The sequence below is a fragment of the Orbicella faveolata genome, unplaced genomic scaffold (genome assembly GCF_042242905.1).
Source record: "Orbicella faveolata isolate gen_17 unplaced genomic scaffold, um_ofav_v1 contig_1, whole genome shotgun sequence".
Classification (NCBI taxonomy): domain Eukaryota; kingdom Metazoa; phylum Cnidaria; class Anthozoa; order Scleractinia; family Merulinidae; genus Orbicella; species Orbicella faveolata.
This window is the reverse complement of record NW_028301536.1, coordinates 18,438,831-18,461,576: the sequence shown is the minus strand read 5'-3', so window position 1 is coordinate 18,461,576 and position 22,746 is coordinate 18,438,831. Positions and strand designations below refer to the sequence as shown.

At 37.9% G+C, this 22,746-nt stretch overlaps 1 protein-coding gene and 1 pseudogene across 6 annotated transcripts; one reads left to right on the top strand and one right to left on the bottom strand.

The window, feature by feature from the left end:
* The first annotated feature begins 4,500 nt into the window (after window positions 1–4,500).
* On the top strand, window positions 4,501–7,058 carry LOC149118296 (cysteinyl leukotriene receptor 2-like; annotated as a pseudogene).
* Window positions 7,059–14,863: 7,805 nt separating this feature from the next.
* LOC110067218 (uncharacterized) lies at window positions 14,864–22,392 on the bottom strand. 6 transcript variants are annotated; one of them, XM_020774552.2, is made up of 6 exons: window positions 21,571–21,645; window positions 20,996–21,050; window positions 19,245–19,286; window positions 18,625–18,936; window positions 18,039–18,121; window positions 14,864–16,030 (listed from the first exon to the last, which is right to left on the bottom strand). In XM_020774552.2, exons 4-6 carry the CDS (start codon window positions 18,899–18,901, stop codon window positions 15,845–15,847), a joined length of 546 nt encoding a protein of 181 aa, XP_020630211.1. In that variant the 5' UTR covers window positions 18,902–18,936; window positions 19,245–19,286; window positions 20,996–21,050; window positions 21,571–21,645; the 3' UTR covers window positions 14,864–15,844. The 6 variants fall into 6 exon arrangements, with proteins under 6 accessions (XP_020630211.1, XP_020630182.1, XP_020630197.1 ...); XM_020774523.2 differs by adding an exon at window positions 21,901–22,363 and having other exon boundaries at window positions 18,625–21,050; window positions 21,571–21,639; XM_020774538.2 differs by having other exon boundaries at window positions 19,245–21,050.
* Between the last annotated feature and the right edge of the window lie 354 nt (window positions 22,393–22,746).

Sequence of the window (22,746 nt, the reverse complement as noted above, 5' to 3'; positions counted from 1 at the left end):
TTAAGTCCTCTCCACTAAATCCACCAATCACAACATTGATTACAGTCACTATAGTAACCAGTTCAAGAGACTGACTTTGTAAGATTGTGGAGGTTTAGTCTTCGGTGGCTGTTTTGAAAGAAACTTAGATGTAACAGCCATTTTGCAAGCTATTCTCCATATTTTTAATTATGATATTTAAAAATGACTATTAAAAGCTCCTTTTCAAATGTAACTTTTACTTTTGTGGGAAATTGTAATGGTTATGATTAATTGGTAACAAAACATTGTGTCGTTCAATTCTCTCTGTAATCATACTTGTGATTAACAAGTCGGACTCTCGCTTGGCGGTCGTCCTATTTTCTTTATCACTCGTATGATTACAGACCAACTTGAACTGGACTCCACTCAGTTCTATTACCATTATTTATCGGACAAATTATCTGAAGAAAAAGATAACAACAACAGCGCAGAAATTAAGCAAAACTATGTATGTTCGACAAATGATCGATTAAAAATACGAGGGATTCAGGAATAAGAAATGAGAAATAAAATTTGAGAATGACGGAGTGCTGTTTTGGACTGAGTTTCTCAGAGATAAAAAACTCAATGTTTCCCTTGGTACCAGTCATTAAGCGCTTATTATTTTTGCGCGGGGGACGGTAAAGAAATGTACAAAGATTTATGATGCTCGTGCACGGCTATTGTGCCATTCATTAAACCATTTGTTTGGTGGCGTACTCGTTGCCGTTGCCGTCAACGTTTGCATAATAACAAGGCGCGCCAAGTCTAAAAATAGAATGCAAATTATTGGAACCCCGCGAAAGTCAGACAACAAAGGCGTGTTCTGAGAGAAATAGGAGGAAAATGAACGCCAAATTTTCGTTTTAAAAATTGTTATAGGAACACTCGCTAACGCCCTTAAAAATCGTCAATGTTCCACCATTCCGTTTTGTTTGTCTGAGTTTGTCTGAGTTATGACGTCACTCGCGCGCTTCGCTATTAAGTTCTGTAATGAAGTTCGAACAAACAACTGCGTAATTAATATTAATGACAGAAAATAACAACAACAACCAATCACTGAAAAAAACAAACTGATTATGAAGTTACTCATAAAGCTGAGCGAAGGAATGCACAAGGTTGAATAGCTCAGAAAATTTAGCTTTGGCTAATTGGGGGTTAGAAATGGTTTTGGCACGGATGAATATGTCTATATATTCAACAATAACAACCTGTGAGTTTAATTTGGTTGTTGGAATCTATACCGTTGATGGTCGTAATTAGAGATCATTAAAGGGGAGAATGTCGGCCATGTCAAGAGAAATTGAAAATTAAAAACAACGTCGAAAGCGCCGAGAAAGCCAATAGTAGCGCTTTGTTCAGCTTGTTTTGTTTTTACGTTCTGTTTTGTACAATAATTCGTTAATTGCTTTTGAGCAATAACAACTAGCTTAGTGCCATCATAGTGCCGTATTTACAGCTATTACAAACACCTGTTATCGCAGGTGAAGTACAGACCGTGAAAGGGTCGGTTAGCCTGTGATACTAATACTTATCGGCTTGCACCACTCGCAAAATGGAAGTTAACACGACCACTCATCAAGGACGACGTAAGAAGTCAAGGATTGGAAAAGTATTACAGATTCGCTGGTTATGCAGGAAAATGAACGATCTATCATGTAAAGTTCCAGAATTGTCTCGATAGACTGAAAAACGACCTCAGAAGACCTTCGCATTGGCTGAACCGGCCAGGTTCACGGCTCCAGATCTTGAAGAACACCCGTGCAAAGAAAAGCCTTCAGTATCACACCGAACGGAGAGGGAACTCAGCGAATCTCTTGTTGCGAGCCAAGGGATAAAATTAACAGAGGTAGCTAAAGAACTAAGCGCGAGAAGTGGAGACTGCTGTACGAAGAGCATTTTCAAGCCTCTTGACTTTTACTCCATTTTACACGAACCGTCGAAAACACCTTGCTCTGACTGATTAGATCAGTAGAATAGCAGAAGGTCTGTTCTGCCGGTATATTAGCGTTACACGGATTGTTTCTTGCTTGTGTAGTTGAAGTGACACAATGACGAATGAAGATCTAGGTTCGATCAAAAAAAAAGTACTGAATACGAATATAGGTTTGTTTCAGTCCTATTACCATCATAAATTACCAGTAAATTAACTTCTTAACTCTTAACTGATGAATTAATCTTAACAATTAGAATTTTCTCGAATATGATTGGTGCCTAAACTGCTGTTCGGCCTTTAACAAAAAGCAACATACATAAGCAATAATCTCCATTTGGCGAGAAAATATGCGAGGATATTTGGCCTCGGACACTGTCTGTTCCGAGAAGTGAACAGTTTCCCGAGAGCGTAGCTCGAAGAAAACTGTGAGCTTTGAGGAACAGCTAGCTGTATTTTACATCGATGTTGCAAAATAGCAAATGTTTTTTCGCAAGAACAACATCGAAAAACTTAAAGATTTTTTGAAAAACTGGAGTACTGGAACGCGTGTTTTCGAGTTCGATTGGCTTAACGTCCATTGGATATCAGCCATAAGACCATACCGACAACTCAGTGTGATCGATAAAAATCGTCTTCTGGTAGTGTTTTTTCGTGGTTGTTTTCACTCGCGCTTGTTAACTCGGCGCCTTATTGTTTATCTACCATTTCATTTCCATTTCGCGCGCTAGTGGAATAACTGTTACATAGAGCAGGCCTTAAGAAACTGTTTGTCCAGTTGTTAACAAAGTAATTTTGAGAACACTATATGGTTTAGTATTCTGCCACCGTATTGGTGTAATTCTTTGTAGTAGTGCACTTTTCCCGTAATACTACGTTTGAAATCGCACTATCACGCAATGCAAAAAATAAACAGTAGAAACAAGACGTTCAGTATTTTACCCAGTTACAGAATTATTCAATTCTTCAAATTATTCTTTCAACTCTAAAACAGTTTTACACGCACAACACTAACTTAAGATTAGTATATTAGAACTGTTTTTAGCCGCGATTCCCCGTAAGTTGTTTCGCAAAGCGACGAAAACAAACTGCAAAAACAAAATTTTACCGTAAGCCTGTCTGTCTTCTGTTTATTACCCAGTTCTCAAATTTCATTCTCAAAATTGTATTCAACTGTCATCTGAGATGGCGAAAAACGAACTTTATTATATGGCTGAATCCATTAGCGGGCAGGATGAATCAAATCCTGCTGTGTGATTGGCTACCCGAGCGGGCAAGATGGAGCTATCTTGCCCGCTCGGGACTACCCGCCATGTCCCAGAAGAAAAATTTCCTCGAAAGCCATATAATAAATCCTTTATTGACCAAGCTTGTTCGGTCAAGATGGCTTGATATCGACCTCGTTCTTTTTTTTAACGAGTTTATGGACCGAGACGGAGTCGAGGTCCATAACCACGCAAAAAAAAAAACTTGGCCAATATCCAGCCACCTTAACCTCACCCTTGGTCAATAACCCATACGTATTTGCGTCAGTAATGTTCATTTACACTTTGTATGTTACTCGAACAATATGTGTACATTTTGAAAATCAGTTAATGACAATATTAGGAGTAATACTGTGTTAGCTACACCTGTTTTAAATTAAAATTAGGATTCCCATTATAGCCAATATTTCCTTGGCTGCCTAAAACACTGCACTTTTATCCCAATAAAACTCTTGTTATGTTGAACGCACTCTGTCTCCGATTGGAACAGAATTTTCCTTGCGGCGGGTAACAGAGAACATCTCAACCTCGTTCCCAGGGTCCTCTTTCTTCCCTCCTCGAGTAAGGACCCTGGGAACAAGGTAGAAAACACCTTGCCCGATGTTGACATAAATATTAAGAGTTGAAATTCCTACTGTTTACTGACTATTCCAAAACAAAATTTAAAAAAAACGGAAGTTATGTTTCTACGGTTTCAAGCCATGCTAACACAAAAAAGAGGGCATAAAATGGATTAAAGAAGCAAAACTGTCCGGAAGCAATTACGGTAAATCGATCCCCCGCAGCCGCAGTCATTATTTTATATAGTAGTAGTCAATATTTTTGGTGGACAACTCCATCATAAATTGTCGGAATGGAAATTTTGTTTCATGTTAATTCAGCTCCAATAACTATGATTCGTTTACTTAAAACGAAGGAAACGAAAATAATGAATATTTGTACGTGTTACCTTGGACTTGTAAGGTGAGCACGTTGTAAAAAACTAAGTGGTTTGCTGCGTGTTTTTTCGTTAAGTTTTATTCATTTTGCGCCTCGCTGTGACGTAGAGGAAACTAATCAGAATTACCTTAGTAACACAAGCGCTGAGAAAGGAAGGCTACGAAGTGAGACACCGGTTTGTTCAATTTGTCGTGGACAAATTTGTTTGACATGAAATGATCTCGGATAATCCTCTTGTTTCCAAAATTTAAAACACTCAATCAAAATGAATTAACCATCGACCCATTTTATTTCAAATGGAAATCGTTCATTTTAGGTTTTCTCGTGATCATTATTATTATTTTTTCAATATGCGATTTTAAGCGCGGCTTCTCTATAACAGTTACAATAGTTGTGTTTTCAGATATCAGACCCATATTATTTCTCTTCAATTAAATGACAAATCTACCAGAAGGACTTTTTTTTTAATTAAAAATTCTACGGCGAGTAAATTTCCTATTTGTCGTTAGCTAAAGATCTTTTGAGCTTCAAAGACATTTAACATGTATTCATTTCTTGAAAGGTTTCATTACGTTGCACACACGGAAGCTGTTTCAACTGAATTTCAGAAAGATTATTGATAAAAAAAGTAACATCATCCACGGAAATAAAAACAATTTACAATAAAGTTTACTTTCCCAGCTTAACATTGTTGTTTTAAGTTCTGCCTTAAAGTAAATACTGGAAACTATTTTTTCTTTTCTCTTACCGTGGAAATTTTATACCTATTTAAGAGAACGTGCATTGGTCGATAATACTCTTTCTCAATAACACGAAATTGCATCAGATAAGCCAGAAACCAGTTGTTCTAGAATGAGGCAATTGTATACTCTTTCGTTAGCGACAGATGATTACGGTAATTTTAATTTCTTTTAGTAGAAGAGTTTGCCATTAAATGATGCCATTGTCTGGTTGCCTGACACAATTTTCCAATAGCTGTTTCCTGGCGGTAGAGATTGTTAATTTGGAGGCATAATGGATAGAGGTAATGTCACAATCATCTGTTGGACGTCATCTGCTATTGTTTCAACTGAGAACTTGTAAATTTATACAGTAAGCAAATGGGAAAACTCACTGACACAGGTTATAACGAGCTGTGGTTAGATGTTGTTTCGCTCACAAAAAGGACTTGTGAAACCGACGCTTGTTCTCAGTCCAACGAGTTTCGGGGATCAATTTGGAGAAAGGAACATTGTGAGAGAAAAAAGCGCGAAACTGAGTCATTCGCGGGCTCATGTGACCAAGCTGATTCATTAGTCAACGTTATGAATAACATTTGTCCATATTGTCGGGCAAATGACGAGTTTCGACGATAAAGCTTTTACTTGTTAACAGTTTCCACAAATCGCAATTATGAAAGAGAGCCCGCTCGAATCACACGATCATGATCATAAGCATATTGAAGAGATTCCAATGGTGGCGCTTTTGGGAGGAATTTTTAGTTTGTTGTTTGGCGTACTTGCGTTTTCAACAAACAGTCTTCTGCTGTTTACTGTCTACAAAGACCCACACAAGTGTTTCCGAACGCGCTCTACTACATCTTTTGTGGTTAGTCTCGCGGTAAGTGATTTATTGGGGGATCTTTCGTACAACCCTTGTATGCAGCGTACATGTTTTGCGTCACAACTGGAGTCGAGGGAGAGAAGCTGTACAAGATTGCCTTGATCTCATCTCATGTCAGTACAAAGATCTCGATTCTGACGGTTGTTGCATTATCAGTTGATAGGTACTTAGCTGTCAAGCTTTCCTGGAAATATAAAGCGCTCGTAACAACGAGGAAAGTCGTCGTTTGCTGTGCTATAATCTGGCTCTTTTGTGGCGTGTTCGAAGCCTCTCATTCGACCGGTGGCTCCGAAGAACTGTTCCATTCTGTTGATCTTCACCTGCAGACTACAGTTCCCTTGGTATCTCTTTGCGCTGTCTACGCGGCCACTTACATCGAATTCCGTCGTTATTCAAGAAACTTCGTCTTTGGACGAACCGAGAACACGGTAGGCGGGAGATCGCGCGTTTTCGTCCGGAATATAAGCCTAGAAAAGAAGATCGTTTTTACGGTTGTGTTAATTATGGTTGTGCTCTTTATATGAATCGTGCCTTATTTAATCGTTAACAATTTGGAAGAGCAATGCCATGAGGAAGAAAGCAATGGTGTATGTGGCAAGATAGGGTTTGCAATCACAAAAGCGTTGTCCTTGCCGATGCTTTGTATTAGCTGCGCGGTGAACCCATTTCTCTACGCCTTGAGAATTCCGCAGTATAGGCAAGCTTTACGATCGGTTAGTCACACAGCTTGCGCCAGCTTTAGGCGACGCACCCGAACAGTTAGCACGATATCAAACGGCAACCGTTCAGTACTTGCCACTCCGAGTTTAATTGAGCAGAACACTCCTGTGGCGAATTAGACTCACAAAAAGCAAGCAGAAAGTTAAAGAATAGTGGCACGTAGAGTTGTTAAAATACCAATATTTAAAGAGGCGCGCGAATTGTGCATCTGTCCTTGAGAGACAAATAATACCACAACTTCGAAAATTTTGATTTGTTATGTTTTTCTTAAATTGTGGTTTGTGATATGTAGGAAAATTGAAGAAGCGATTGCCTACACCCTACAATTTGCCTTACAAAACTGGCAGGTGCATTTTAGCATTATTTAATAATAACGAGTAAAAAAAAAAACCTGAAGGTATAATTATTTTTACAAAATGGATGGTGTGAATAGGATGCTATTTGACGTCTGACAGTCTAAAGCTTTATCTTTTACGTTTAAACAAATATGAATAATGAATTAGTTGAGAGGAGTACAACTTAATAGCTTTAGTGACAATGTTTCGGAAATACCATTAAGCTGCATATTTCTTCAATAAATGATTTCATAGCTACTGAAATATTGTCGCATTTATTTCTTGATTCTTGATTCTTGAACTTGCAATATATCTGCCTCGATTGTCAAATCTACCCATCAGCAGGCGAGAATCGAAGTCAGCCGCGAAAGGTTTTAATTAGTTTCCCGTCGTGAGTAAAGGTTTAAATCGAGCAGATCTTTAAAACTGTATTTTCAATGGCCCCAAAAGGTAGGAGCTGACAAGTACCCAATAAATATGCTTTTACTGGGAACAACTTGAATTTCAATGGCTGCAGTCAGTCTACATCGTTAATACGTTGCGCACAGTCGTTAGGAGCGCGAAGCGAGAACAGCATCGATAAATTTCCTGGTGTCTGTGACTACTGTATATCAATTAGTGAGCGAAAAGGCGACTTTCAAGGTGCAACTCTAATTGACATATATATACCATTGAGCTATTGTGAGGTTCGTATTGGAGAAACATTGGTCGAGTTCTTTTTTTGTAGGTTAATGAACCGAGCAGCAGGCGAGGTACAAAAAAATTCGAAGAAAAGAACGAGACCAAAATTTTCCAATACGAACGGAAACAGCTATTTCAGTACTTATTTAAATGTCTCTTTTTAATCTGCTGCTAAATTGATGCATCTCCACGATCCGTTGTCAATAACACGGGCGCGAAAGGTTTGCATTTATCCCGGCATTTATTTACATTTATCGCGTCGCTTTTGTGAACATTTAACTGAATTGCCCTCCAAACATTGATGAAGGCAAAAAGATTTCTACTTACCAAAAAACTGTTTATTTTGTGCAATGAATTGAGAAAAAATTCGACGAAATTAATTCGTGAGCGGTCCGGGAACCAATCAGAATTGTCGTTTTCATCGCGGACCAATTCAGCCAGATAAGAAATAAAAATTACACATCAGTGCAAACTATTTTCAACGGCTGACTCTGGAAAGCTGGTACACTAACCCAGAACAAACGCCTCTTAACAGATGTCAAAAACTGCCGGCGCCTTACAAACGACTTATCCACGACGGAAACGAAACCGACAAACGGGCTTCTAACAGACCGACTTAATTTGACTAACAATAGACAGACCAAAAACCGACCAATTTGACTAACAATAGACGGATTGAAACCCACTAATGACTGATGACAAACTTTACACGAGTCTTTCAGCCAATACCATCATGGCTAAACTGACCAATCACGTTCAACGGTTCAGACTTATAACATCATCGACTGACAAACACTTTTCACTTGACTCTGAAGATGACTTCCTCTCAGGTTGTCGAGACGTCAGTCACCAACAACAGTTCCTTTCAGAACTACCCTCACCCGGATGATCATACTATACAAACTACTGATACTCCTGGGTTCAAACCATTTACTAGGGTATCAGTGTGTTCGTGAAGAATTTTAGTAAATTGAACGTCGCACTTTTTTTTCAAGACATCTAATGGTAATCATAGCTTCATTACACCTCTACGCTAATGAGACCTATTCAATGGACGATTCGATTGAGGTCTTGCATGAGCTTATGTATTTCTTTTTAATTCCAAGCTTACGCCGACCTATAGACTTGCCACAAGTCGACCTTTTCTTAATCCTTGACCGAAATTAGCAGGCTAGGGAAGAATTATTGGAAAGAACTTTTAGAAAGTCTAGCCGATCTACCGATGTACAGAAAATACAATTTTCACTGACGACGTCGTAGATCGGCGAAAGCTTGGAATAAAAACAAAATACTGTAGCTCAAGGCTTCAATCGAATCGTCTCTTTAATCATCATGCTACTGAAGGACAGCTTCAAACGTTTTCTAACGACACCATTAATATGTAATTAATGCTCGTAACCATTTAATTAAACTCGTAACCATTTTTGTAACCATTTTAACAGACAACACCTCTATGAAGTTCTTTTTTTTTCCACGTTGAAGTATTCCAACAACACTACTTTGCTATCGAGGCTTGTTATTACGAGCTACATTTTTTTTTTGCTCATTTACGCTGGACTTATTTTTTTGCGACTGAATCGTCTCCTTTGCAAAAAAAAAAAAAAAAAAAAAAAAATCGAAATTAAAGACCCGCGAGAAAAAAAGGGTTGTCGCGAGAACTGTTGACGCATTCTTTAAAAACTGCTGTAAAACTTCTAAATCAACCTTTAAAAGTCAGTTATACGTTTTTATTCCTTCGAATCATAAACTGAAAAGATAGAAGACAAAGTAAATGCTATATTATATGCATTAACATGAGTTTTTGCAAACGAACGTATTAGCCTATTTTAGTCTTGTTTTGTTGTGGTCCATTTTACCTTCGTAAGTTTTCGGATAATATTTTGAAAAAAAAAATTACGAAATTTGTTCCTCTTCCCTCACGATTTTTCTGCCATTTAACTTGAAGGGTTAAGTTATGTGAAAACGTTGGTAACATTTGGAATTATTTACGCAACAGAGCCACTTCTACAAAGCATGACTAAAATCGTTTACCTCCATTGACTCACCTTCAATATTTTTTATAAACCGCTTTAGACCATGCTGAATTACGTGCGCCAATTTTTCAAAACCAGGGTAGTTTTCCACACGCTTTATCTCTGAAACGAAGTCGGTGACCCCCAACTTTTTTGCATTTCTAACACAAGTAACTCATTTTCTGACTGCAGTAAAAACTGAAGAAATCCATCGACTGGAATATTGAGTTTGTATTTGCGTCAAACTAACTACCAACTAACTACCAAATTGTCCTAGCCATTGAAAATAACTTTTCCATTTAGGCAAGGAAAACTGAAAAAAAAAAAACCTTGGAGCCAACTAAGGCAATTTTTTTTTCGTGGCATGCGTAAGCTTCAGTAGTGTAGCAGCTCTCGTAAGCTGCTATTGTTTTATTATTGTAGCAGCTGTAATTATTTTAGGGCTAGGGGCATTGTTTCTGTTGTTTGTAATACTGTACCCTTAAAGAGTGTCGAGCCATTCATGTGAGACCTCACGAGAGCTGCAACATGACCCATAAGCTTACTATACAAATTAATTGTTTCGTTTACTTGCTTAGGATTCTAATAATACTAATAAAGCCCTTATTCAAGTGTTAAGCTTAAACAAAAGTATAGGAACTACTAAATGAGGACACTAAAAATAAGAAAAAAAGTACTGTAAACTTAATTAATGGTAAAATTAATTACAATTACAATTTCCTCAAATGTGGTGGGTCCATAAACGTACTGGTGTATTTTGCTCTCATTAATCTGCAAGGTTGTAATCGGACAGTGTAATCGGACAGTGTAATCGGACAGTGTAATCGGACAGTGTAATCGGACAGTGTAATCGGACAGTGTAATCGGACAGTGTAATCGGACAGTGTAATCGGACAGTGTAATCGGACAGTGTTATCGGACAGTGTAATCGGACAGTTGGCTGTAATCGGACACCTGTAATCGGGCAGTTACATGAGCCAATCATTTTAAGTCCTCTCCACTAAATTCGCCAATCACAACATTGATTACAGTCACTATAGTAACCAATTCAAGAGACTGACTTTGTAAAATTGTGGAGGTTTAGTCTCCTTTGACTGTTTTCAAACAAACTTAACGGCCATTTTGAAAGCTATTCTCTATAATTTTAAATATGGCATTTAAAAGTGACCATTAAAAGACGATTAGTTTTGTGGAAGATTGTAATGGTTATGATTAATAGGCCCTTTGTACGATACGGTCACATGGTATGGAATTAATTATGCTGGGACGCACGTTACACAGTGGGACTCTCAAAACAAAGTTAAGTCAGGCTGGACTGGTATGCGATCGGATCGTGCAAAGGGCCTATTGGTAACAAAACATCGTGTCGTTTAATAGGCCCTTTGCAGGATCCGGTCACATGGTACGGAATCCATGATTACGCTGGGACGCAGATTACAGACCAACTTGAACTGGACTCCACTCAGTCCTATTACCATTATTTATCGGACAGTTTATCTGTAGCGAAAGATAACAACGACAGCGCACAAATGAAGTAAAAATATATATGTTCGACAAATGATCGATTAAAAATTCAGGAATAAGAAATGAGAAATAAGAATTTGAGAATGATACAGTGCTGTTTTCGACTGAGTTTCTCAGGAAAACAAAACTCACTGTTTCCCTTGGAACCAGTCATTAAGCGCTTATTGTTTTTGCGCGGGGGACGGTAAAGAAATGTACAAAGATTTATGACGCCCGTGCACGGCTATTGTGCTATTCATTAAACCATTTGTTTGGTGGCGTTCTCGTTGCAGTTGCCGTCAACGTTTGCTTAATTTAGTTCTCTAATAACGTTCGAACAAACAACTGCCTAATTAATATTAATGACAGAAAATAACAATAGCAACAACCAATCACTGAAAAAAAGACAAACTGATTAGAAGTTACTCATAAAACTGAGCGATATACTACCACGGGACATCCGAAGGAATGCACAAGGTTAAATAGCTCAGAAAATTTAGCTTTGGCTAATTGGGGGTTAGAAATGGTTTTGGCACGGGTGAATATGTCTATATATTCAACAATAACCTGCGAGTTTAATTTGGTTGTTGGAATCTATACCGTTAGGGGTCGTTAATTAGAGATCATTTAAGCTGAGAATGTCGGCCATGTGAAGAGAAATTGAAAATTAAAAACAACGTTGAATGCGCCGAGAAAGGCAATAGTAGCGCTGTGTTCAGCTTGTTTTGTTTTTACGTCCTGTTTTGTACAATAACCCGTCAATTGCTTTTGAGCAATAACAACTAGCAATAACAACTCTCATCGCAGTTGAAGTTTAGACCGTGAAAGGGTCGGTTAGCCTGTGATACTAACACTTATCGGCTTGCACCATTCGCAAAATGGCAGTTAACACGACCACTCATCAAGGACGAGGTAAGAAGTCAAGGATTGGAAAAGTATTACAGATTCGCTGGTTATGCAGGAAAATGAACAAAGTATCGTCTAAAGTTCCAGAATTGTCTCCAAAGACTGAAAAAGAAGACCTTCGTATTGATCTTCTCAGAAGACCTTCGTATTGGCTGAACCGGCCAGTTTCACGGCTCCAGATCTTCAGGAGCACCCGTGCAAAGAAAAGCCTTCAGTATCACACCGAACGGAGAGGGAACTCAGCGAATCTTTTGTTTTGAGCCAAGAGATAAAATTAACAGAGGTAGCCAAAGAACTAAGTGACGAGAAGTGGAGATTGCTGTACGAGGACAGTTTCAAGCCTCTTGACTTTTCCTCAATTTTACACGAACGGTCGAAAACACCCTGCTCCGACTGATTAGATCAGTAGAATAGCAGAAGATCTGTTCTGCCGGTATATTAGCGTTACACGGATTGCTACTCGCTCGTGTAATTGAAGTGACACAATGATGAATGAAAATCTAGGTTCGATCAAAAAATAGTACTGAATACGAATATAAGTTTGTCTTTCATTGCTTATTAGTTTTTTTAATTGGACGAGAAGGAAATAATCGCTCGTGATTGTATACGACAGTTTTTTCTTTGGTAGCACGTCAGAAAAACGCAAACATGATTAAGGTTGTGAATTTTGACTAAGTAGTGCTGAAAACGTGCACGATGTTATGCTTGTGCATACTAAAACCAACAGGGTAATAGCTAGTAACAGGCGAACAGAGGCACTTGCCTCGTTGAAAATTGTCGATTTAATTTTTTTATTATCTTCTTTCAAAATTTTCAATCAATCAATCGATCAGTGTCAGTCAATCAATCAATCAAACAAACTTTATTTAAAAAGGGGTTAGACTTAAATGGTTTTACAACTAATGAACCTGTGGCCCTCGATTAAGAGGCTATGGAATATAAAGATAAATGAATATAAAGAAGCTTTTTTTTTTTTTTTTTTTTCAGATATTGCTTTCGATAAGAGCATTTTGGTCTGGCTAACGCGGACATTTACGAAGGTTGCTCTTAAGGTGGCTCCCTATAGTTTTACGTTCTAATACCCTAGTACCCTAATACCCTAATACCCTAGTACCATAATACCATAATACCTTAGTATCCTAGTACCCTAACACCCTAATACCCTAATACCCTTGTACCCTCATACCCTAATACCTTAACTCCCTAATACCCTAACGCCTTAAAACCCTAATACCCTAATTCCTTAGTACCCTATACCCTAATACCCTTATACCCTAGTACCCTAATACCATAATACCCTAATACCCTAGTACTCTAATATCCTAACACCCTAATACCCTAACAACCTAAAACCTTAATACCCAAGTACCCTTATACCCTAATTCCCTAGTACCCTAATATCTTAATACCCTAATACCCTAATACCGTTAACCCTAGTACCTCAATACTCTAATACTATAATACCCTAGCACCCTATTACCCTATTATCCTATTACCCTAACACCCTAATACCCTAATACCTTAATACCGTAATATCCTAATACCCTAGTACCCTAATGCCCTGGTACCCTAATACCCTAACACACTAATATCCTATTACCCAAGTACCCTTATACCCTAATACTCTAATACCCTAATACCCCTAACCCTAATGCCCTTATACCCTTATACCCTAATACTATAATACCCTAATACCCTATTACCCTAACAACCTAATACCCTAATACCCTAGTACCCTAATACCCTAATCCTTAATTCCCTTATACCCTAACACCCTAAAACCCTAATATCCTACTTCCCTTGTACCCTAATACCCTAACACCCCAATACCCTAATACCCCAGTACCCTAATACCATAATTCCCCTATACCCTAACACCTTAACACCCAAATACACTAATACCTTAGTACCCTAATACCCTAAAACCCTAGTACCCTGAGGACGAAAGCTCAAGTAATCTGCGCGCGCTCGAAGGTTAACGTCAGTGTTTTGGATACTTTATGACGTCAACATGAGCGCAAAAAGCAAAACTGACAGTAAAATTTCTTGCGTTTCCTTCGGTAAAATTCCGTAAAATTTGGCAGACTGGTAGTAAATATTTTACTTTAGTCGGAGCTTGTTTTTCAGGGAAATCTGTAAGACCAGGCTTTTTGCAGCGTTAAAAAACATAAATCTGAAAAAATCTAAAAAACTGTCTTTACAAACCCTAATTTTTTCGTGTTTAAAATTCGTATCATGCTGGAAGCGATGTGCTGTAAAAATTTTGGAAGATTTCACCGAAGGAGAATTCAAGAAAATCACAAATAAAGCCATAAAAACAGTAGGGTTTTTTTGTTTTTGTTTGTTTGTTTGTTTGTTTGTTTTTTTGGTATTTCTGACACAAGTAACTCATTATCTGACTGCAGTAAAAATTTTTAAAAAATCTATGGACTGGAAAAGTTTCGCGCGAACGTCGACCCTTAAATTCAAACGATTCTGTTTCTGTTTCCGTTTAGTAAGAGCTCGATGCCAACCTCTTTGAAAACAATTTGCCAATGGCTTCAAAAACAAAATAAATAGTTACAACACGCCCGGTAAACACCAACATTTCATGGACACTTTTGACGGGAAAAAGAATATTTTTTAATATTTTTATAATTTATTTATAATTTATTCGGAGAAAAGGCTTCGTAGGCCTAGAGCAATGAATACATTCAATGGCACAAAAGCCAACCGTCTGGCTTTTCTCAGAGAGTAATTGCCCCCGGGAGGTCTTTATCAGCTAACATTTACTTATGGCTCCTCGCATGCACGGCTTCTGTTTTGTTTTTTCCTCCCAAATAATCCCAGAATTACTTGCGCCGGCATTCTTGGCCCAGGCTGCAACTCCTTCGACGTTCGACGTAAACTATGAAGCCTCTTCTACTTCGACAACCTTACCCAGTCCCTTCGCTTCTCAGTTCGCAATTAACAAGAACTCAGTCTAAATCTGTTTTCATGATGTTTTAAAATTTTATCTATTCTACATACGTACGCCAACTTCACAATTCAGTTGATTATGGGCGCTTTGCATTCAACCAATTCCAGAACTTTCGAAACGGGGCAAATTTCCTTGGAAATTTTACTAATATCCCTATTGGCTGCTAGTGACCTCATTGCTGTTCTAACCTTTTTCATCATAGACAAGTCAGTTACTCCTTTTCGTAATATTAACTACTTACAACTTCATATAGCTCTCACTACAAGGTGTTGCACGATATTACAGATAGTCAGGTGATTACCATGGTTAATGGCTTTTCTATGTTTAAAAATATTGGGAAATTCTCTCCTCAAAAAGGCGTTTTATAATTTATTTATTCATTTATTAATCCCCTTAACTTATCAGTTTACAACTGATGATCAGTGATAATATTCTAACTACTAATTAACAATATCATTTCAATAACTTCAGCACTGTAATGCGCTCTATCTAGTTCTCGCCCATTTAATTTTGCATATGGTAGATGATGCTATGAGCTGATTAGGAAAGATCTAGGTATATAGTTTGTAAATATTGAGTTTGTATTTGCATAAAACTGACTACCAACTAACTATCAAATTGTCGTAGCTGTTGAAATTCACTTCTCCACTTAGGCAAGGAAAATTGGGAAGAAAAACTTCTTTCTGATCAACTTGGGGCCAATTAAGGCAAAACAATTTTTTTTCCCGCGGCATGCATAAGCTTACTACAAGTTAATTGTTTCGTGTGAATTTAAGTTACAACTATCTTTCCATTCCAGTGTAATAATAGTAATAAAGCCCTTATTCAAGTTTTAAACTGAAGTAGAAGTACAAGAACTACTAAATGAAGACACTAAAAATAAGAAAAAAAGTAACGTAAACTTAATTAAAACACTAATATTAATCAAGCTTGTCAAGCATACTACGTACGCGAAAAATGTCGTAGTATTTACAAGTAACATCGTCCGCTCAAGCTTTGCTATAATGAAATGGAAACCAGGAGGAAACTATGGAAAGCACGATTCCCAAGCATGAAGTATGCAATCCAGGGTCAGAAGAATGGCAGGCGCTTTCTTTTGCTTCTGATACCTGAACTGAACTATGTAATGTTTCGGCTTCTTCCGCGTACGGTGAAAACTTGACTGAGTCTTCTTGCTGTGTCAGACATGCAGAAAAGAAAAAAAAAGAAGATGATTAGACAAGGAGAGACTTTTTGTACGAACAATGTAGACCTTAGCCATTCGGACATTGATGGGATGGAACAAAGGGCCCGTATCGGGAAGGTCACGGAAATGGCACAGTTACCCTAAAAATAACATATGAAGGGCTTTTGTTGACGGTCTTATCCGTTAAAAATGAAAAAGTAGCTTCTTCTAAAAACATATCTAATTCAAGACTAGGGTGCAAAAACCATACCATATGACTGAAATTGCCAAATTCGATACCCTATTTATGACCAAACCACGTGAAAAACCATACCCTCTGGGGCCGCACATACGTATATAGCCCATATAAGGGAGTAACTCCCTTTAGAGAATTCTCCCAACCCCCAAGTGTTTAGATGAGGCTATGTAAACACGGAAGAAGTACTCCAGTGCTTTTATAAAATAGTTCTTCAAGAATACGCGCGAATCTAAAACGTCACAACCGCGTTTACATACTCTCATCTAAACACACCTATTGACCAATGAGCACGCGCGTAGTATCTCAGTTATTTCATAAAATCAATTATTTACTACTTCAGTGGAATCGTGACGCTACCAATATCCTATTAAAACTAATATAATATGATGTTAGCCTGTGTCACAGCCACCCTCTCCAAAGGCAAAAATCGGAGAGGACCCTCTCTCCGATTTTTTCTTTCGGAGAGGGCGGCTCTGACACAGGCTAATATTATATTTGGCATCTCTAAAAAGATGTTAGGTACTCATTAGATGATAACTACTGAATCAGCAACTAACATTAAAACCAGTTAATTATCAGAGGGACTATATATCTTCTTCAACTTGATCCATGTGTATATTGATCGCTGAAGGCCAAATGTTTCGGCTTGTTCCCATGAAGGGAACAAGCCGAAACATTTAACCCGCATCGTCATCCTTTGGACAGGGTAATAGCAGCTTCTCTAGAATAAACTATCTACAAACTAAGCTTTATAAACATGCTCTCTTAAGGCTTACTATTGTGTCACAAGACGGCATGTAACGTGAGCCGGATTTAGTTCACTCGACATGGATTGGAAAGATTTATTTCCTGTGCGGGTGTGTCTGTGTGTGGCTGGTAAGAGAGCAATTCATTTGACCTTGAAATGATTAATTGCCTCCAAATAGAACGCAAACAACAAACAAATGGATAGTGGAGGGAGCCGCAACCAACTGATCGAGTTTAGTCACAAGAAACTGAGGCACGCGGAATACCAGTTTAAAACAAGAGAGAAAAAAGCTGTAGAAAACTTCATCAACGAAAAAGAAATAAATAAAACAAAATAAAAAGCCTGTGAAAAAACGAATAAAATGTTAGGCGCTTCGACTAAATTGGTCAGCGTCAACTGGTGTGATATTCACAACGAATGATTTATAAAGATCAGGTTATTCCAGTGGGAAATAATACAATGCAAGCTAATTTAGCGACTAAAATATATGTATTTTTTGATTTGTCCATCCATCGTTTGGGGAGGAGGGAAAAACATCGCACAGAGAAACAACCTTATCTGTTCGTTATTGTTATCACTTAAACAGAACATAAATCAACTGAAAAAAAAGCACACATTTAAACGAAAATCGCTTCATCGTGCATTCAGTTCTGTCTAAACATATCAAAAGAGTAAATAAACTTTTTACCGAAAGATTAACTATAACTTAATCACAACAGTTATATGAGTAATGATAAACTAGCAAAAGTTCTCCTGCATGCCTTAAAACGTTTAATCCAAAGGTTTTCATTGAAAATGCAGTTGACTACCGCAATACAAACAATACCTCTAAAGACAAACAGCTAAAAAGCAGGTAAACAAATAACTGAAACAACTGTAAGAGTTCATAACCGAGTCAGGGAACTCCTACAGCAATACTTAGAAGGCAATTATTTAAAAAGTTTTTCAAAAGTACTTGATTATTAGAAATCCGTGGAAATATTTATAACCCAAGGTTGTTAAAAGTTGTACCTCTTGTGGATTTCCAGTACTGCGGACTTGAGGAGGAGGGCGACGACCGGAATACTGCATGTCAAGGCCACTCTTCTGAGCTCCTGGCAAGAACAGTTGGCAAATATAAGATCAGTTTATATGTAAGACAATGCATCAAGGATGAAAGGAAAAAAAGAGATGGATTACACCAGAAGTTGATATTACTATATGCATATTCGGAAAGTATCTGGGAAGGTAGCTATTATTTTTTTCTCTTGTCGGATTTTACCTCTTAATTTATATTTCACGAACAATCAATGCACTTTATTGACTTAGTAAAAAAAAGCCCAACCTTTTCTGACTTTATACTGAGTTTAAATCATATCCATTATCGACGCCTTTAGCTCCAGAGAACCTTGCATAAATCCCGGGGATAAATATGCAAAAGAACGAGGCTACGACAATTACATTTCGTACTCGCGTGGAAAATTTAACTCCTGTTTCTAAACGTTAGCTTGATTGAATCTCGGACATTTTATTAACATGTTATTCATAATTTATACATAAAAAAAACGTATGCATAATGAAAGAAAGAAAGGAATTATAAAAAAGAAATCGCTATCACCTTTTATGATTATTGAAACGGCCCTATTGTTCCCTATGGCTTCCAGTCCCTCCACCAGATCTTGCAGCGTTATTCCTCTGTAAGTCAGATCATCTAACAAAGCTTTGGCAGGACAGATACTGTTCTCGATCATAGCTACATCATCTTCAGAATAAAGTGATTTGAACCATCTCGACAGAAGCACCTTCCAGCCCAAGGTTGATACTCTTTCGAGGGCGCTGTAGAGATCTTCGAGTGATTCCTGTGATAATTCGCCTATTGACATCATAGTGAGCATTATGAGTTCTCTGTGGTTTGTGCAAACCTCCAATTCTGAAAAGACGAACGTCACATACATTTTACGTCAGTGCCACCCACTCTCTATGCCCACAGTTTATGCGTCATACAATTTTCTCTATTTCTTCTCCGTCTTTAATCAATTCATGTTTAAAGTGCGTCTTTACACTGCCTGCTGCCTTAACTTGAAAAAGCTGAAAATGTACATTTATTCAAAGAATAAATGTCTGCTCAAGATCTGCAGGTTCTTTTATAGGGTACACTCAGATAATCAACTCAAAACTCTTAAAAAAAAAAACAGTTGAAAAGAAAGCTAATGTAGTGAAACACATATGCGTATGTACTTCCTTGTTCTGTAGTATTGAATCCAAAACAAAGCCACAGACCTAAAAAATAACAGAGATAGGGATAGTAATGGTAATTAGAAATGTCGTATCAAACCAGCGTTGGTTTGACAAGCCAAGTAGCATTTGATTGAGGCAGAGCGAGTGAGATAAACGGAAGAGTTGAACAGGTGGTGTTGGGGGCATTACATTGTTTACACCTCATGAGGGACACAGTACTGTTTTGGCTATGGTTTAGTCAAATGCCATGTCATTGACAAGGACCGTTAATGTCCTCTTTAGTATGGAATAGAATAAAGTATGAGGAGACATATGTCGAAGCCAGTGAATGCTTAATTCTGGATGTAATTTTAAGAAATCTTGAATGTGTAGGAATAACTAATGGTCTAAAATATCAAGGTTACCGATTTTAAGAGAAAGGGTCGTTCTGTCCAAAAAATTGTCTCACAATTGCGGATAGGGTCACCAGGCTTCACTTTAAATTCGATAGAAACCTTTAAACCGTCTACAATTGTATATCGAAGTGCATTTTTTATGTTTGAGTCAGATATATAGACTGACAGCTATTTTGATAAGTTGTCTCTCAAAAGCGCAAAAGTGAACACGATAATACCGATTGGTATTATGGGTAGCGGTTGAGGTTCACGGTGTTTCAGCGATAAGGGGAAGCATGAATACACGTGTTTGAGCTGTTTCCTTGAAACCCCTTTAGCCACCATCACCCATAATACCTTCCGACATTGTCGCTTACGTTTATACGCTTTTGTAGGACAACCTTTCACAAAACAGCTGTATATAGCTCATGCCTGGCGCGTGTTCCTGTTTCTAATTAATAGCCAATGGAGTGTCTCGTCTTCGACGGAGGGACTTTCCCGGCTAATTGATGAAAACAGATAACTCAGCAAAATTTAAAAAAAAAAACAAACAAACAAAAACAAAAATCACTGAACAACCGATATCGAAAGTGAAAACAGCCTGCTCAACACATTTTAAAAAATTCAGATGTCATCGAAAATTTATATCGAACTGAGTCAAATTACTCCAATTCTTTTTTCACTCAACATAACTGTAAGCTTCTACGAATGGTTTATATAGCTTTCGTAAAAATTCAGCTGTATATAGCTCATGCCTGGCGCGTGATTCTGTTTCTAATTAATAGCCAGTGGCGTGTCTCGTCTTCGACGGAGGGACTTTCCCTAATTGATGAAAACAGATAACTCAGCAATTTTTAAAAAAACAAAAACAAAAAAAGCAGAAAAACCAGTGAACAACTGATATCGAAACCGAAAACAGTCAGTTCAACACATTTTAAAAAATTCAGATGTTATCGAAAATTTATATCGAACTGAGTCAAATAACTCCAATCCTTTTTTCACTGAACATAACTGTCAGTTTTTACGAGTGGTTTATATAGCTCTTCTGTATTAAAAATTCAGTTTCCATCCCTCTGACTGAAGCCAAGAGACGATCATCGTCTTATGCTGTAACCATATCTCTGACAGCCAGTAGGGGTTTTTCCCTTTTCAAATTTGCATCCACAATCACACTTTTTCTGCGACAGCTGCAAATATTCCTCGGCACGTCCCGAACCCCAAATAAAAATTTAAGAGAAACTTTCACGAGAAGCACTTTACACCTTTGAACCTCGTATCAAACCAGATCCAGATACTTTTCAGAACATGTGATCTGCAAAGACTTAGAAGTGTAAATGGAATCATATTTGTAGTGAAGTACATGTTTGAAATTCTTACCTCGGCAATCTTAGAATTGATTCACCAGTCGGTAGTTTCTATTCTTAGCGCGCCTCTGAAATGAAATAGACACAGAAATGCCGTCAGTAGACTCTCCTGTAAGGGTTAAAGGAGTCTCGATATTTACCGTAACAAAATGGCACAAAACCCGCACAGGAAATGTCCTACAAAGGCGAAGGTTCCATGAATCCGTTTTACGACAATCACCCTTACCGAAGCGAATCCTCTTTTGGGAAAACAATACTCATCAAAATAATTTGGAATATCTTTGCTAATAAAACGTAGCTTGTGTAATAACCGCTCTTCCCGAGGAAAAAATGTGGGAGAGAGCGGTTCTCCCCGATTTTGTCCTTCGGGCTGTAACACGGGTTAATAAAACATTCAAAGCAGTCGATAGATTCAAAGGCGAAGATTACGTTAGAATTCGACCTAATGTGATCTAACTAGGATCAGTCAGAAAATATTAAGCACACCAGGGACCTGAAAAAAAAATAAACTCTCTATATGAGGAAATAACAACCCTTTGCTCTCTGTCTGGAATCAGAACCATAGAAGCATAGAAAAATACAGCGTACCTTTGGTTTCTTTTTCTTGCAGTGCATCCGACGACGTCCAATGCTTTGTGGACTGGCTCCGTACGGAAACTGTCAAAATATAAGCTCGAATGGGTTTTTCCCTTTTATTACGTCACATTATTACTGCGTGGGTTGTCACGCTTAGGCAAATGTTTTTATATTTACTCGTTAACTTGAATAAAATGAATCTGCAGCAAACAGGTATGTCCATACTTAAACTTCGGTAATATTTTTTGTTTAGAAGGCCTTTTTGCTGGGCTTATTTTCTCTAAATTTCCATCCCTCTGACTGAAGCCAAGAGACGATCATCGTCTCATGCTGTAACCATACCTCTGACAGCCAGTAGGGGTTTTTCCCTTTTCAAATTTGCATCCACAATCACATTTTTTCTGCGACAGCTGCAAATATGCCTCGGCACGTTCCGAACCCCAATTAAGGAAACCAAGGACCTGAAAGAGATAAACTCTCTATATACGAGGAAGTAACAACCCTTTGGTCTTTGTTTGGAATCAGAAACATGGAAGCATAGAAACATAGGATGTACCTTTGGTCTCTTTTGGTCTCTTCTGCATACGTGCATAGGACGATGTCCAGTGCTTTGTCGAGTTGCTTTGTAGTGAAGCTGTCAAAATTAGTACTAAATATAGGAAGGGGCATGATGGGGATTTTCCCTTTTATTGCGTCAGAAGTATTGATGATTTACGGCATGGGTTGTGACGCTAATGCAAGTGTTTTTATATTTACAAGTTGAAACTTGGCCAGTACAATTCCCAACCAGATAAAATGAATCTGCAACTACTCCAGAGTTGTCTATACGTCAATTTCGGTAATATTTTAGTTTAGACGGTTTTTTATGGTGGGCTTATTTTCGAACACGCCTGGGAGGACGGGCTATATTTAGAAGTGACCTAGTATTTGAAAAATTGTGAGCTGTGTAAAAGATAAATATTAGCTAATATTACACCGTTCAAGGACATGTTAAAAATAGTATCTGAAGATACCGATGTCACCTGTGATCTGAACCGCAAAATAAGTTCAACAATCATGACATACTTAACGTCTCTGAGAAAGAAAAATTCGCACATAAACCTCCGGATATAAGCCCTCCCCCTTGCTACTTTTCTTCATTGACTTACTGACATGATCATAGAATGCTACTTCAAACAAAAAGAGGCA